Source organism: Rhinatrema bivittatum, chromosome 2 (assembly GCF_901001135.1).
Source record: "Rhinatrema bivittatum chromosome 2, aRhiBiv1.1, whole genome shotgun sequence".
Classification (NCBI taxonomy): Eukaryota; Metazoa; Chordata; class Amphibia; order Gymnophiona; family Rhinatrematidae; genus Rhinatrema; species Rhinatrema bivittatum.
The window spans coordinates 596815387-596833969 of NC_042616.1; the positions used below are offsets into that span (position 1 = coordinate 596815387).

Below are 18583 nucleotides of genomic sequence, written 5' to 3' on the forward strand. Positions count from 1 at the left end.
AATGGACTGTTGCATCAACCGAACCTCCACTCCCTGTGTCTGACAGCATGGATGTTGAAAGGTTAATTCTACAATCATTTGACCTTTCTAACGAGGTCCTCGTAGCTTCACGGAAGCCTTCTACTAGGAAATCTTATCGTTCTGAGTAGAAAAGATTCTCCTTGTGGTGCACTACAAAAGAAATAGATCCCTTTTCCTGCCCCACATCAAGGTTCCTGGACTACCTCTGGCACCTCTCGGAGTCTGGTTTACAAAATTCCTCCATCCAAGTGCATCTAAGTGCCATAGCTGCTTACCACAAAAGTTTAGGAGATGCCCCGATTTCGGAGCAACACCTGGTAGGGTGCTTTGAGAGGCTTACGCCAGTTGAAGCCTCCAGTGCGTCCCCCAATTGTGTCATGGGACCTCAATGTTGTGCTAGCACAGCTCATGCAACCTCCGTTCGAGCCCCCCTACACATCTGCGAGCTTAGACATCTCACTTGGAAGGTGATCTTTCTTGTTGCTATAACATCCGCTCGCAGAGTCAGTGAGCTACAGGCATTGGTCACATACCCACCTTATACTAAATTCCTCCACGATTGTGTGGTAGTTTGCACTCACCCTAAATTTCTGCTAAAGGTAGTTTCTGATTTCCATTTAAATCAGTCCATAATACTTCCTACCTTTTTTCCGAAACCTCATTCAGAACCAGGTGAGCAGGCACTGCATTCCTTGGACTGCAAACGTGCGCAGGCCTTCTATTTAGACTGCACTGCAGCCCATAGAAAGTCCACCCAACTCTTTAACTCCTTTGATAAAACAAAACTGGGAGTTCCGGTGGGCAAGCAGACCCTGTCCACCTGGCTGGCAGACTGTATTACCTTCTGCTACCAGCAAGCAGGCCTTCCGCCACAGGGACGCGCAAAAGCGCATTCGGTCAGAGCCATGGCAACGTCAGTCGTGCACCTCCGTTCTGTACCTGTTGCGAACATCTGTAAAGCTGCCACATGGAGCTCTCTCCACACCTTTGCAGCTCATTATTGCCTCGACAAGGCTGGCAGGCAAGACTCCGTTTTTGGCCAGTCTGTCCTGCGTAATCTGTTTCCAGATTAATAACCCAACTTCCTACCTCTGACCCACTGTGAAATTCAGGCTGCCCTCATATCCAACAGCACCCCTGTTGTGCCTGTTGCACGTCATTGGGTGCTTTTGGTTCACTCTATTCAGGCATCCTGTAGCTCGCTATTCACCCATATGTGAGGACTACCATCCTGCTTGTCCTGGGAGAAAGCAGAGTTGGTTACCTGTAGCAGGTGTTCTCCCAGGACAGCAGGATTTTAGCCTCACAAAACCCGCCCGCCACCCCGCGGAGTTGGGTTCGCTTACGTTTTATTATTTTCTACTACAAACGAGACTGAAGGGGGGGGCCCCTGCTGGGTGCAGGGTTAGTGGCATGCTGGGCATGCTCAGTGTGCCAGTCAAAGTTCTAGAAACTTTGACAATAGTCTTCCGTGATAGGGCTCCATCGATGATGTCACCCATATGTGAGGACTAACATCCTGCTGTCCTGGGAGAACACCTGTTACAGGTAAGCAACTCTGCTTTATAATAGTAACAAAATTCTCTTGTTCAGATAGAAGATAGAGCTGACATAACTGTCTCAATTGCTAACAACATTTTCTTACTACTCTCGATGTATGAGTCCCCAGTGTTAAGAAAGTTAATTAATAATTCCAAGTACAGAGTTGACCTTAAGCAATTCCCTCAGTGTACAAAGCAGGTTTCCAGTTCTCTACATTCTGGTTTCTTAGCCTTAGTACCTTGGTTTTTAGTGGATTTAGTTTTAAATAACCATCCATACTTTCTCAGGGAAACATTTTTTGCTTTATTGCAGCTAATAATGGGACTCGGAACCCAAGGAGCAGAAAAGAAGAGTGCAGCATCTATTGCCTGTTTCCTTGCTGCAAAAGGAGCTGATCTTACAATTCGTAATAAGAAAGGACAGTCTCCCCTCGATCTTTGTCCTGATCCCAGTCTTTGTAAAGCACTGGCTAAATGTCACAAAGAAAAAGTCAGGTTTGTATGTTATGAAACTTAAAATTGCAGAGCTTTATAGGAATCTGTTTACTCATAGTTGCACTCTAAAAATCAGTGCCTGTAAAACAATTTTAAATAATATGGAATTACCGAATGTATTCTTGCCTCATCCATATTACAACAAAAGCAAAAGTAATGAGAAATAGCTGATTTATTAACATGTTGATTTTATTTTGGACAGAGACTTAACACTTTTGGTAGTTACACGAGTTGTTAAACTTAAATCTTAGACTCCTGGATCAAATGAATTAAAGTTTTATTTTCATATTTTCAGCATTTGGTCATGCATAGATATGTTTATTAATTGTATATTTAAATTAGTGAATCTCAATCTTCTCCTTAGGAACACCTTGACCTTGTTTTTCTGTCTATCCATAATGCATATGAATGAGATAAATTTGAATATATCAACTTGCTTCTTAGACCCAATGTATGCAAATTTAACAGGCATATTTAAGAAAACCAAATTGGCTGGAGTGCTTCTGGCATTTAGGTTGAAAATCACTAGTCTAAAATGTATTTGATTTTAATAATGTTGAACATTTGATTAACACAAAGAAGGAGGCGGAGTAAACAGCACACACACAGAGGAAATCACAACAAAAAATGTGCGGCATACAGTATACTGGACAATAACAGTATAACAAACAAACGATTATTTTACATTTGCACACTGAAAAAACGTGCAAGAAAGTCAATGTGTAGTATACAGTGTTGTGAATAAGACAGGGCCCCGACACGGCCGTGTTTCGCTTCCAGCTGCGTCAGGGAGACCAGATATTACCAAAATGTCTGTGTTTTTTTGGGGAGAGATGATTTTAATTGTCAGAGACCTGCTGGAAACAGCTTGCGAGGTAACTGAAGAGGAACACAGTTTGTTGGGGTTGGCTCATAGTTCAGAGCTCAAAGTGTTGGAGGCATTGCGTCTGGAATAGGTGCTAGACTCCGCGAGGTAAATGACGCTGCAGATATCGAGATAGCTGTAAAGGTAGTAATTTAGCATGGGTGTTGGGTATACAGAACTTTTCCTTCTGTTATTTCACATCATCCGATATCAACCGGGTGAAAAAGTATATACTGTATTTCCAATTTGCTGAAAGATGGGCTGATCCGGCCTCAAAATAAAGGAATTAAAGAGTCGAAAGGGTAATGAAGCATAAAAAATCATTCAAAACTTTTTACTTTCTGAGCTCTGTTGAAATTCAGAGATGATATTTAAAGTTTATGAATGAATGTTCTTCTGACTTAACTGCTCCCAGCATTATAAATCTTAAAAAGAAAAATTCTGGGTGTTGCTGCTTTGATACTTACAAGAGCCCTGAGGAGATGGTATATTACGAGAAAAATTTGGTATGTAAAAAAAGTAGACCATAGATATGGATTGCGATTTCAGCTTTTTAAAATGTCTGAAAAGTCTCTCTAATGTGCAGTGTATAGATTTTCTTTGAGATTATTCAAGGAATTCATTTTTTGTTAGTGATGTTGTAAAAGTCATACATGACTCACTTTTTTGTAGTGTGCTTTCTCTGGACAAGCAGGACAAATCCAGCCATATAAAGTGGGTGGCGTCATCTGATGGCATCAGCATGGGAAAACATTCTCTTTAGAGCTCAGAAACACCTACAGCTTTTCTGAGTATGCATAGGACGTCCCAAGCAGCTGCCACCACCGTGTGAGCCCCTCAGTCTCTCTTTTCATCAAAGCGAACAGATGATAGATCTTTTTTTCTGTATTTTTGGTGGTGGTTTAGTTTACTTTCATTTTTACTTTTCTTTGTTGCAACCTCCAAAACTAATTTTTTTTTCATCCTTATGTATGACAAAGGGTCACATTCTGGTAAACCATTTAAACTTTGTTCTCCCTGCTGTCTTAAGATGTGGAATACCTACATAATTTATGCCTCTGGTGTTTGGGACCATCTCATGATAAGTCTAATTGTTGCAATTACCATAAATCATATGTTCCCCCACCTCTTCAACCTTTATTATGCTTAATCAAATTCACCCAAAAAAATATTGAAAGTAGGGAAAGGAAGGTTTCATACACCCATCGCAACTTGCTACTCCGTAGCCTTGTATGCAGTATTTTCAATTTGTTGTAATCATGAACCTACCTTCCTCCTACCCGATTTTATTACATTTTTTTCTTAAAATCAAAAAATCATTTTATTTATATTTTTCAAAAAATTGCATGCACAAACCCTTCCCGATGTCAACCACCTGTAATTTATTAGTAACACTCCTGATCTCAATGACGATATTAATTTTCTTGGAAATCCCCTATATATAACATTGCTTCATTCGATGCTCAAATGTCTCTAGTTATTCAGTGTTTCTATCACTTTTTGTGTTGTTCCACCTGGGCTTTATCTTTGAACTTCATATACTATACAGAGAAACGCTGATAATAAACTTTGAATTCAAAAGCGGTAACAAATACCGAGTTCAATTACTTCTATGTTACGACACTCAAATGACTGTGCTTGAATACACTTCCTGTTGTCACTTATAACAGACAATGTCTTATTATCTAAACTTCTTTATGACTACGAATATCTTGCGCCAGTTTGTAAAGTCCAAAATCGCCACTGGCTCTCATTCAGGTTGACAAATTTACCGGTTTTTAAACAGGTTTTCACAAAGTGCGCCACAGTTATTTTTTAAAAAAACTTATACTTCCAGTGTTTATGTATACACCCTTGGGTTATATGTCTCCTTCATAGATTCACTTGATTACTGTTCACAACAGTTATATCTGCTAACTTCGGCGTCTCCCGTATCTCCGATTCTTCGTTCTATTTTATTATTTGATGTTTTTAACGCCGTGTTAGAATAGATGCGTTCCTGATCTATTCAACTTATATCTCCCACTTCGGCATCCCCAATGCTTCATACTATTTTATTATTGAACATTTTCAACGCTGTTGTTACTCAATGCATTCCCGATCTACTTAGCTTGCTTGGTTAATGTCTCCCGACATGGCCAGGTTTCGATAACCGTAGATTATCTTCTTCAAGGGAGTTTGTCATCTTTCTCCTTCCTGTCGGTACACTCATTGCCGTGTAGGATGGTTAAATCTCCTCTTTTCTTCCTGCTTTTTAAACCAATCCTCTAATCCAAATCTAACCAATGGAGAGTCACGTATAATATGTCAACTTTTTTGTATCCAATCAGCATAGTCTCCATACACTTAAATGGAAAGGAAGGAAAATTATCATAATAATGACGCCCACTCAATGTCCTCATTCAAACCATATGGGACCACTGTGTTTAATTTAAATATCCATTTCTGTTCATGCAGAGTCAACAATTTTTTAATATCCCCTCCTTGTTCTTTATCTAACAATTTATCTATCACCGTCCAACGAAGATCCTCAAAGATATACTGTTTCTCCAAACAATGTTCCACTAACGGTGCTTCTGTCATCTTGGTGTTCAATCGTGATCTATGCTCTATAAGTCTAGTTCTGACTGCTCGTGCCGTCCATCCCACATAATTCTTGGGACATGGACACTGTATCAGATATACCACGTTTTTTGTCAGGCAATTGGTATCACCTTTCCTGAACAGCCTAAATCCAGTCACTGGATCTTCCCATTGATCTCCCTCAATGGTGAGATCACACATATTGCATTTATAACATTTAGAATGTTTCCCTTTAGCAACTTGCTTGTACTCAACGTCTCTCAATATATCCACGTGGACTACCCGATCTCTGATATTAGAGCCTCTCGTCGTGGCAATCAAGGGTTTATCTTTGAACACCTCATGTAATGCCAAAACATGCCAATGTCTACGTATGGAAGATATCACTGCTGGTGTGGATGTACACTGCAGAAATTATCCTGTTCTTTTTTGGTACGATATTCCAATAACTGCTCCCTATCTGAGTATTTTGCTCTCTTATATGCCTTAGTTATAACTTTTTTTTAGATAGCCTCGTGCTTTAAATTTTTGTTTAAGCCATTAGGATTGTTTCTCAAATTCTTCTTTGGTTGAGCAAATTCTCTTAAATCTAAAGAATTGGCTAACCGGCAAGCCTTAGCATGATGGCTATATCGCAGTAGTGAATTTTTCTCCGTAGACTTATGATGAACTGTTGTATTCAAGACTACCCCTGTCCTTATAATTTCAACATCCAAATAATTTATTTTATTTCGATCTTGGTTAGAAGTGAATTGTAGATTTACATCTACGGTGTTGATCCACGATAAAAATTCCTTAAGATCTTCCTCAGACGATTCCCATATGAAAAAAACATCATCTATGTACCTACGCCAGTATTTTATCTTTTTCCACCAAGTTGATCTATATACATGTTGACTTTCAAATTCTGCCACATATATACTCGCTACTGAGGGAGGTAGGGAAGATCCCATGGCAATTCCGTGTATCTGATGGTAGAATTTAATTCCAAATCTGAAATAATTTTTAGTTAATACCAAATCCATTAACTGCTCCAGAAAAGTAATAGGAAATCTGTTTTTACTTTTGTCCTTAATCAGCCTATTGATAACCACAACAATGGCTTCTTCCTGGGGTATCTGCATATTCAAAGATTGTATATCCATCATTACCAGCCAATATTCTCCTTGTTCCAACTTGATTTCTTTGATCTACTTAAAGAACTGGATAGTATCTTGTAAATATGATTCTGCTTTTCTAACTATTGGCTGTAAGATCTTATCCAAAAATACCACTGGAGGTTCTGATACAGTATCCCTTAATGATACAATAGGTCTAATTGGTGGTGGTATAATTCCCTTATGTATTTTTGGGACAGAGTATATCAAAGGTATACTAGGACTCTTCCTTTGTAAACAAAAAACCTTTTTTCTTTCGCTGTTAGAAAAGGAGCGGTTTCAACTATTATTTCCAATTTTATTTATTAATTCTTGTGTCTGATTGTAAGGTATCTCTTGATAATATTTTCAGTCTCCAAGGTGGGCCATCATGGTAGATATATATACCTCTGCATCTTGTACCACGATGGCTGCCAGCTTAATGACAACCCTCTGATCATTTTCAAGAGATTTCAATGCATCTCTTTGTTGTTTATTCAAGTTGTGATACCTCGGGGTGTCCTTTGATTCAATTTGCACTAAATCTTGCAAAATAAGATTTTTAAATGTTTGAATATAAGGGTCCACCGGACCCGGAGGTATCCAACTGGATTTTGGACGTACCAAAGAAATGTCACCTCCCTTTATTTCCTGCGTGCTAAAAAAACAATTTAACTTGTAATTTGTGAATAAATTTGTGAATCCATAACCTTGTGTCAAAAGGTTAATGAAATTGGGTAGGAACAAAAGATAACCCATTCTTCAGAACTTGTGACTGTTCCCTTGTTAATTCTATACGAGATAGATTAACTATTGCTTTTGAAAAATATTTAAAAAATGACTTTTGATTTTAAGAAACAAATTTAAAAAAAATCGAGTAAGAGGAAGGTAGGTTCATGATTACAACAAATTGAAAATACTGCATACAAGGCTACGGAGTAGCAAGTTGCGGTGGGTGTATGAAGCCTTCCTTTCCCTACTTTCAATATTTTTTTGGGTGAATTTGATTAAGCATAATAAAGGTTGAAGAGGTGGGGAACATATGATTTATGGTAATTGTCACAATAGTCCCTACCACTAGCGGGGAGAGAGATTAGTAAGTCTAATTGTTGGGCATGTGGCAGGATGTCACCTCAAGCCCAGATAAATGGAGAGCTCAAAGTATCAGTTTTCATCTTCCTCAGATATGGAAAAAGATCTTCCTCAGAGAAACCCGACCTGAAGCCTAAAAGGGTAGAGCCCAAAGATAGAGTCCACAATTTGCCAAGTTCCCACACGGAACATAGTGTTGAGGAAGAGGTTGCCATCGACGCCATCACCATCAAGGAAACGTTGTGCTAACTATTTGTGCAGAAGTCTTTACCAACTATATAATGGAGCCAAAAATCTTTGAAGTGCTGTCTGTGCTAAAGATGCACAAAATAGCACTATCTGGCCTTTGGTATAGATACTTGCAATGTAAAATCTGTTTGCGCAGATACAGACCATCTGTATCTGCGCATTTTCAGTTCTGGTACCAGAATTTGACACATCCTCAACAAAACATCGGTCTGCGCCTATAGAATGTAATATTTTTTTTCCAAAAATGTGGTTTCCTGGCATGTAGCCAGATGAACTCAGACCAGTGGGTTATGTGCTCCTCTGCTAGCAGATGGAAGATTGAGTCAGATTTCAAGCTGACGTCATCCTTGGTACATATACCCCTGTACTGACCTCACTTCCTCAGTATCACTCTGTCTTCTAGCAGATGCGGACACTATCCCATACACTAGCACAGTGTTAGGAAAATTGCAACAAGAAGATAAATTTAACTTAAGAAGATCGAGCCCCACTCTCCGGTGATACCTAAGGGTCCCTCCCCCATTTGAGAATTCCTGAGGTGATCTCCGATATCCCTCAGAGGTGTGTCTTGGTCCTGGCATGGACTTAGCCCCCAGAGTGGCTGAAAGACAGCGGGAGCACATCCAAGCGCGGCGGTGAAGGGAAAACCCTCTCCCCCCCGCAGCTGGAGACCGATTCACAAGCAGTAAGCGCCAAGAACAGGTAAGAAGGAAACTTTTAATTCAGGTCTTCAGAGCTCGGCTTGCCGTACCGACTCTGCCTCTGGCAAGTTAAAAAGGGAGTACAACCAGGGGAGTTCCTGACCTCTTGGACCTCTCTGAAGCCTACCTTCACATTCCAGTCCGTCAAGAGCACCAGCGTTTTCTACGCTTTGCGATACTGGGTCACCGTTACCAGTTCTGAGCACTACCCTTCGGTTTGGCAACCGCCCCCAGAACATTCTCCAAAATCATGGTGGTCGTGGTGGCAACACTAAGGAAGGAAGGGATCTTGGTTCACCCTTAACTGGACGACTGGCTGATCAGGGCAACGTCTTCGGAAGAGAGCCAGCAGGTGACCAGCAAAGTCAAGAACCTTCTGCAGGAGCTCGGTTGGGTCGTGAACACGGGCAAGAGCAGTCTGCAGCCCTCCCAGTCTTTAGAGTACCTGGGGGCTCGTTTTGACACCAAACAGAACAAAGTCTTTCTTCCTCCCCCGAGGAGAAGGAAGCAGATGGAACAGTTACGATTGATGACCAATGCGCACCCCAGAGTATGGGACTATCTTCAAGTCCTAGGCCTCATGGCATCAACCCTGGAAGTCGTTCCATGGGCAAGGGCCCCTGTGCGACCGCTCCAGAGATCCTTGCTCTCACGAGGGAACCCACTGTCCCAGAATTACTCAATTCGCCTCCAACTTCCAGCAGAGGTACATTCTCAGCTTCAGTGGTGACTACAGGAAGACCACCTAAGCAGAGGAGTAAACCTATCCCCACCGAACTGGATCTTGCTTACCATGGATGCGAGCCTGCGAGAGTGGGGAGCCCACTGTCAGGAACTGATGGCTCAGGGACAATGGAGTGAGGAAGAGGCGGGATGGAACATAAAGCGCCTGGAAGCTCGAGCAGTCAAACTAGCTTGCCTGCGATTCAGCCACAGACTCTGAGACAAAGTGATTCGAGTAATGTTGGACAACGCCACAGCGGTGGCCTACATCAACCGCCGGGAAGGAACCAGGAGCCAGCAGGTGTCCCTGGAGATAGATCCTCTCATGGCATGGGCGGAGATAAAACCTACAAGGGATCTCTGCCTCCCACATCGCAGGAAATGACAATGTCTCAGCAGATTTCCTAGGCAGAGAGAGCCTGGACCCGGGGGAATGGATGCTGTCGACCACAGCCTTCCAACTGATAGTGAAACGCTGGGGCCTACTAGCCATGGATCAATTTTTAAATTGATAAAAATGTACTTGGAAATAATTAAACAAGTTTTAACACAACTAAAGTTAATTTTAAATTTAGAAAAAACTGTTTTTATCATTTTAGATAGGAAAATAAGATATGAGGACCTAAAGATAAATCTAAATAAGGATAATGATGTTCAAGTAGTAAATATGACAAGAAATTTAGGTTTTTATATAGATACAGAATTTAATTGTCAGGCCCATATCAGGAAGAAAGTGAGGGAAGGATATAGTAAATTAATGATGCTAAGATCTCTGAAACCTTTGCTCTCCCAAGAAAACTTTAGAACAGTGCTACAATCATTGATATTTACAGGTTTTGACTATTGTAATGCATTGTTGCTGGGCCTGCCAAAGAGCACTTTAAGACCACCACAGATTTTACAGAATTCTGCGGCACGCATATTAACAGGTACCAGAAAGAGGGACCATATTACCCCAGTGTTGAAAGAGCTACACTGGCTCCCAATCGAACAAAGAATAATTTTTAAAGTTCTATGTATTATTCATAAAATTTTATATGGAGACATGACAGACTGGTTGAATACAGCAATAAGATTGCATGTACCACAACGCAATTTAAGAACTGCAAATAAAGGTCTACTTTCAATTCCGAACATTAGATCTGCCCATTTGTGTGAAGTGCGAGAACGAGCACTCTCAATGGCGGGTCCCATGGTATGGAATAAAATGCCAATGGACTTAAGATTGCAGCAGGGCAAGAGGCAATTTAGGAAAGAATTAAAAACATGGTTATTCCGACAAGCATTTATAGATGAGCAATAGAGAACAATGGTATCTGAAGGCATTCTTTTAGCCTTTGAGCAGGATCTTATTTTTGTTTTTTTATCTGTTTTACTTTGATTTTATTTGATTTTATGTGATATTTTTGTTTTTCTTAACCTTGTAGTAAGTTTTTAGTTTCATAATTTATAGTTATGCTCTTTTATAGTTTTAAACCTATTGTTATATTTATAGTTGTAAGAAATTGTATTTCTGTTTTTGTCTTATCATTGAATCTGTGAACCGTAGAGATGGACTTTGTCTATACAACGGTATATAAAACTGTCTAAATAAATAAATACTGGCCACCTACATCAGTGCCTAAGTCCCCAGGTTCTTCAGCCGCAGATGAGAGCCACACTCCCAAAGGATCAACACCCTCATCCAGACCTGGCCAGAGGAAGTCTTACTGTACGCCTTCCCCCCATGGCCACTGCTGGGCAAGGTCATCCGCAAGGTAGAACACCACAGGGGACTAGTTCTACTAGTAGCCCCGGATTGGCCAAGAAAGATGCCCATGGTACGCAGACATGGAAAGACTCCTTGCGGGGAGCCCTCTGTGCCTACCTCCACACAGGGACCTTCTCCAGCAGGGCCCAATTCATCACGAAGATCCATCTCTATTCTCTCTTATGGTTTGGCCCTTGAGAGGACTCGCCTGAAGAAGCGCGGTTACTTGAAACCCGTGATTGACACCCTGCTCCGAGCATGCATGTTCTCCACATCCCTGCCACATACGGATCTGGAGAATATTCGAAGCCCACGGACTCTCCCATGGACAGCCAAAATCCCCATGATCCTGGAGTTCGTACAGGACGGAATGATGAAGGGACTGTCTTTCAACTCACTCAAGGTCCAAGTAGCCGCCCTCTCCTGCTTCAGAGCCGAAGTGAACGGTATCCGTCTAGCAGCTCATCCGGATTTGACCCATTTCCTAAAAGGGGTTAAGCAACTTCGGCCACCCATAAAGTGGCCAGTGCCTCTATTGAACCTCAATCTGGTATTAGACTTCCTAGCGGGGGCTTCTTTCAGACCAACACGAGGTCTGTCACTACGCCTCTTAACATTAAAGATGGTATTCCTGGTGGCAGTATGTTCAGCTCGTCGTATCTCTGAACTACAGGCACTATCCTGCCGGGAACCCTTCCTTAGGTTCACTCCTGGAACCATACAGCTGCACACAGTTTCCTCCTTACTGAAAGAGGTTTCCAATTTTTTTTACCTGAACCAAGCCATCTCCCTACCATCTCCTGATGAACATAAGGACTCTGAAGACTCACGCCTTCTTCGCCACCTAAATGTCGGTAGACTCCTGATGCGATACCTGGAAAGATTGGAACCGATGCGCAAAACGGATCGCTTGTTCGTCCTTCACAGCGAGAAGAAATAGGAGAAGCGGCCTCGTGGGCAACCATAGCCCGCTGGATCAAAGAAGTAATCAAGGTAGCCTACATAGAGGCAGGGAAGCCCTTACCACTGCAGGTTAAAGCTCATTCTACTGCACTGGCGGTCTCCAGTTTTTGAAATCAGTTGAATCAATTAATCAAGTTTAATAAGTATAACCAAGTTATGCAAATATATATCCACAATGGCTTTTCTAGGAGGATACTGAGGAAGTGAGGTCAGTACAGGGGTATATGTACCCAGGATGACGTCAGCTTGAAATCTGACTCAGTCTCCCATCTGCTAGCAGAGGAGCACATAACCCACTGGTCTGAGTCAATTTGTCTACACTAAGGAAAACAAAATTATCAGGTAAGTAATTTCTCCATTAGAATTTATATATTCCTATATCAGAAATGTTCCAACTAATCCTTTGGTTAGAAAAATTTACCTTAGCTGAGACTGAAGCTATAGTTCCAACACCTTTCATAAACTTCATTCATCCCTAGTTAGCAAAACATCCTTGAAACAAAAGCAGTCTTCTAAAGAAACTCCAGTGCTCATTTTGGATTCAGAAGCAGGCTCTTTATTATTTTCTGAATCTCCATTTCTTTGCTCCATAACAAGATTGCTAGATTTTTATTTATTAATTTTTTTTTTTTTGAACCATCACTAGAGTCTAGAGCATATCTCTGGATGACATGTCTTATCCAAACCGTATTCAGAAGATGGTGGTTGCCATCCCTTTTAACCTAGAAGAGGACAAGTCTACCAGTAAAGAATTTCTAGGAGTGTTGAATTGTATTTAACTTCAGCAATCCCGGGTTTTTCCAATACATAATAAACCGAGATATCCAGTTAAAAATCTAGCAGCAATCTCTGAAAAACCCACCAGTAGAAATAAAATACTTACAGTATAAAGTTCAACAGTGGCCAGGTCACGACAGACTCAACTTCCCCATGATTCTTTAATTGTAAAAGCAGCCCTAAAATAAAAAAAAAACAAAAAATCTACATTTTTCACGTACTCCTTGGATAGGATGCCAGATAGACACAGCAGCAAGAAAATTATGTCAACCATGATGCAATTCATGATTTCTGCTCCATCAATTCCAGGTGCTGCAAAATTACAAAAAATTAAGGATGACTCAGAATCTTTGGTTCTAAAGATACAAGAGAAATTCTATTCATGCTTTACAGAGGTAGAAGAATGTTCCAAATATGTAGTGAAATCCATTTATGATACCTTAAATATATCTTCCAGAGAATTTGCTATAGCTTCCTATAATAGTCTTGCATGGCTTAAAACATCAGGTTTATGTGAAAATATACATGACAGGTTATTTACCAACTTGTCATGTACATTTTCACATAAACTGCCCTATTTTCACATTTACCGCCCTATGTAGAGGAGAAAATGTTTTAGGAAACAAGATAAACGAAGCGGTTGATGTCGTCAAAGATCATTGCTCCATATTCCAGACTTTACAATGGCTATCAGAGTGCACTTTCACAAGAGATATCAACAACCTTACAAAAGAAATTATTACTCCCATAGAAGATGTCAGTTTTATTCATACGCAAAACAGGAAAAAAGTAAGCCACGTTTCTAAACATTTCTAAACACATTTCTACGTTTTAATAAATATTGTGAAAGAAAAGAGGACATACTCATAAACGGTGACAGTCTACCATGTAGACTGCACTCAATCTTATTAGGTCCCCTTTCTTCCGCCTGAATCCATTTTTTCTTTTTTACAAGAAGTTGCAATGAAAAATATATCTGTCTAAATGTCTATACTTCCTAAAAGGTTAAAATGAATAAATGCTCAACACATTTCCATCAGCATGATGTCCTTAATGCAGAGGAATGCAATCCATGAGGTCAGCGACATGAAAATTAAGTAAACCTAAACGCAACACTGGCTGTGTTTTTTCATCGGAGTATATCGCTGTTTTACGGCTGCTGTCGCTTCTTATTCTTGTTTCTCCATCCTCAGTACATCACTTGCAGATGTTGGAACTGTCGGCTCATGTAAGCTGCTATTTTAAATATCCAAAAGATCTGAAAGACATGACAAGTCAGTTGTGTATAAGAATGCAAATAGACCAGTTAAACTTAATTTAAGAGTACATAACCACTTCCAGTGGTCTAAAATTGGAAATCTGATAAGTGACTGACAGATAATACAATCCATATAAAGTAAAAACCATTACATTTCAAAAGCAAAACAAAATAAATGTTTATATACATTGAAAAACAATGGTTATACTAGAAATCAAATCAGATTGCCATTCTAGTATTTTGTGGGGTGTCTATTTTGTTTTATTTTCTATGGATTGTATTATCTGTCAGTCACTTATCAGGTTTATGATTTTTAGACCATTGGAAGTAGCTATGTACTTTTAAGTGAAGTTGGATTGGTCTATTTGCACCGGTTCCTGGATCCATCTCAGGTCAAGGGGCGAGCATGGTGCATTGAGAGACGCTGACTGTGGCACAGAGAAGAGCATCGAAGAGGTACAAAGGACGATCTTCCATGGCTGCCTTCCTCTGTACCAAAGACTGCACTATTGACAGTCCTCTTCAGATTGGAACCAGACTTGACACCAAAAAGGGTACAGGACCTTTATGGCATATAAGATCCCCTGATTTATATCTTCCGTCTGAACCTGGCACCATCCATCCCAGCACACAGCTCTTCCATAGTGCGGCCTGCTTATGCCCTCTCATTGTTGAGGTGGGGAATCAAGATGCACAAATCCTTTTACTGCTCAGATAGTTGTCTCCTGTGAAGTTCCTTAATCAGAAGGAGATGGTGATTCTGATTAAGGAACATCACTCCATCCTAAAGTCGTCATTAATGGTGATGGGGGACCAGCCAGTCCCTGTCGGACAACAGGCATCCTCTTTTCTGCAGTGAGATTGGCCCTGGTTCTTCTGGACACACAACTTTAATGGTGGCTTATCTGCACATGTAGTGTCTTCAGTGGGCTCGGCTCAATCAACCATTAGAGATCTTTATGACCCCCAAGATGAGGGCATTCCTTCAGTGGTGGATGAACCTGGAGTGATCCTGTCTACCAATGCCTCCACCAAGTGGTGGGGGACCACACAGAGGCTGCATTGACCCAGATGTCATGGTCCGCAGCAGAGAATGATTGAAGAACCGCCTGCCGGAGCTGAGAGCAATCTGTTGTGCTGTAGCAGCATTCTCTCATGTGCTGCCAAGCAAGAGAATATTGATTCAGAAAGTCAATCAGGTGGCCATGTTTTTTGTGAACAAGCAGGGAAGCATGGGTTCATATGACCTCTAGGAGAAAGTCCTCCAAATCTTTGCATGGCCTGGTCATCACAGTGCCCATCTCCAGATGACATATCTTCCAGGAATTCAAAAGGTGTTGGCGGATTGCCTAAGCAGAGTGTTGCAACCTTATGAGTAGCCCTTTGATCGAAGGATTGTAAACAGGTTGTTCAGTCTTTGGGGAATGCTGATGATCAATCTCTTTGCCTTAGAGGGCAACAAAAAGTTTGAGTGGGTTTGCTCTGTTCCCAAGCAGTCACATTCAGTTTCTGGATGCTTTTGTGCCATAACGGCATGCCAGTCTACTGTGTATGTAGCTGCCAATTCCTCTCATTCTAGGGACTTCCAGAAGATGATTCAGAACAAAGCAAGATTGATTCTCACAGCACTGGCATGGCCACATTAAGTGTGGTATCCATTTCACATCCATCTTTGAGCTCAGCCACCAGTTTTGTTTGGCAGCTCTTGGACTCTCATCACTCAGAATAATGGCAGACTTTGCCATCAAAGCCTGCCATCACTGACCTTTTATTTATAAAGTGTATATTCTGCCTACTGTAATGCCAATTCTGGGTGGATTACAATTTAAAACATAATTAAAATTTTACAATAAAAACAGTTAGACAATACATATAACATGATATGGATGATGAACGCATAGTAGTCTTCTCCTTACTCCTTCTAAAGAGATGGAACATATGTTGATTTCCGCCAGAAAGCCTTCTACCATGAGATCCTACAACTTAAAGTGGAAGAGGTTCTCAACTTAGTGTGGGACCAGCTGGCTGGATCCTTTCTGCTGTAGCTTGAGGGACACGATTCAATGTCTATTCTTCTTCGTGTCTTAGGCCTAAGCACCTTTAAAGTAAAGTTTATCTAAGTGCCATTGTGGCATGTCATCAGCAGGTAGGCATTCTAATCTCACTCCACCTGTTAGTATCAAAGTTCATGACAGATTTGTGGCATTCCAAGCCTCCGGTCAGTACACCAGTGCCATGGGACCTCATTATAGCCCTTGCTCAATTCATGAAATTTTCCTTTGAACTTCTTGAGTCAGTGGACCTAAATTTTCTTATCTGGAAAGTGGTTCATTTTTTAGCCGTCACTTTGACTTGAAGAGTAAGTGAACTGCAACCTCTATTTTCCTGCTTGCCATACATGCAACTTTTTTCACAATAGATTGGTTCTGTGAATTTACACTAAGCTCCTTCCAAAAATGGTATCTACATTCCATATTAATCAAATTATTATGCCACCTACTTTTTCTGAGACCACATGTGCACAGAGGAGAAAGAGCTCTTTACTCTTTGGATTGTAAGAGTGCCTTAGAAAATAACATAAGAAATTGCCATACTGGTCAGACCAAGGGGCCATCAAGCCCAGCATCCTGTTTCCAACAGTGGCCAATCCAGGCTACAAGTACCTGGCAAATACCAAAACACTAAGTGGATCCCATGCTACTGATGCCAGTAATAGCAGTGGCTATTCTTAAGACAACTTGATTAATAGCAGTTAATGGACTTCTCCAAGAACTTATCCAAACTTTTTTTAAACTCAGCTACACTGACTGCATTAACCACATCCTCTGGCAACAAATTCCAGGTCTTAATTGTGCATTGAATGAAAAAGAATTTTCTCCGATTAGTTTTAAATGTACTACTCGCTAACTTCATGGAGTGCCCCCCTAGTCCTTCTAATTATCCGAAAGATTAAATAACCGATTCACATTTACCTTTTTACTTCTCATGATTTTAAATACCTCTGTTATATCCCCCCTCAGCTGTCTCTTCTCCAAACTGAACAGCCCTAACTTCTTTAGCCTTTCCTCATAGGGGAGCTGTTCGATCCCCTTTATCATTTTGGTCACCCTTCTCTATACCTTCTCCATCACAACTATGTCTTTTTTGAGATGTGACGACCAGAATTGTACACAGTATTCAAGGTGTGGTCTCACCTTGGAGTGATACAGAGGCATTATGACATTTTCCATTTTATTCACCATTCCCTATGAGGCAATGCTTAAGAGGTTAGAGCTCTTCACCTTGGGGAAGACTGCGGAGAGGTGATATGATACAGGTCTATATAAAAAAAAAAAAAGTAGTTGGCATGGGTAAATATGAATCAGTTTTAACTCTTTCAGAAAGTATAAAGACTAGGGGACATTCAGTGAAGCTAATAGGTAATACATACTCGATGCATAATTAAACTCTAGACTTCATTGCTAGATGAAGTGGTGAAAGCTGTTAGTGTAGCTGGGTTTAAAAAAGGTTTGAACAAGTTCCTAGAAGAAATGTCCGTAAACCATTATTAAGTTGGACTTGAGGAAATCCACTGCACATCAACCTTTTTGGATCTTGCCAGGTATTTGTTACCTGGATTGGACACTTTTGGAAACCAGATACTGAGCTTGATGGACCTTTGGTCTGACCCAGTGTGGCAAATCTTATGTTCTTATGCTCTCAGCTGTTCGTTTCCTTTGATTCCAACAGATTGGGACAGGCAGTTGCAAGAGAACTCTTAATTGGCTAGCAGATGTATTGTATTCTGTTATGTGCTGTCTGGCTTGCAGATTAGACTCTCTATCAAGATTCATCAAATATTAGCCAGACAACTTCAGTAGCTCATCTAAGGGCCACTTCTGTTGAAGACATTTGGAAAGCTGCTAATTGGTCATCAGTTCATATCTTCACATTTCTCAACAATATGTCTCAACAACATGATTTGAAAGGACAGTAACTTTGGGCAAGAAGTTTTGTGAAGCCTGTTCTTTCAGTAGTCCACTTTCCACTGGCAGGGTCTGGATTGTTTGTTTCAGTAGATGCTCTGCAACCCTTAGCATGCAGTTCTCCACACATAATGGCTAATTAATGCCTGCTTTTCAGTGGAGAAAGAAAGTTTGCTTACCAGTAGTCATGATTCTTCATGGACAGCAGGATAAATTAGCCATAATACATTTTTTTAAATATATTTAAAAAGTTTATCCTGCCTTGTCTTCACATCTAAACTGTAGGAATACTTGCAGAGGTCTGAGAAGGTTAACTACAATTTTAAATGTGGAAAATTAAAATAAGTGAAAAATAAATGTAGCTGGATTCCATCTCTGCATTATAATTTCAGTTATTTTTCACATCACTGCAGTTAACTCTCTCAGATCTCTGTAAATATTCCTACACTCAACAACCTGGACAA

The 18583-nt window shown here is 40.6% G+C and overlaps 1 protein-coding gene across 2 annotated transcripts in view; it reads left to right on the top strand.

The window, feature by feature from the left end:
* MIB1 (mindbomb E3 ubiquitin protein ligase 1) overlaps positions 1–18583 on the top strand; it is a 331151-nt gene that overhangs the window by 273432 nt on the left and 39136 nt on the right. For both annotated transcript variants that reach the window (XM_029591112.1, XM_029591111.1), the window contains exon 16: positions 1876–2057. In XM_029591112.1, the coding sequence (XP_029446972.1) occupies positions 1876–2057 (182 nt within the window). The remainder of the gene's footprint in view (positions 1–1875; positions 2058–18583) is intronic.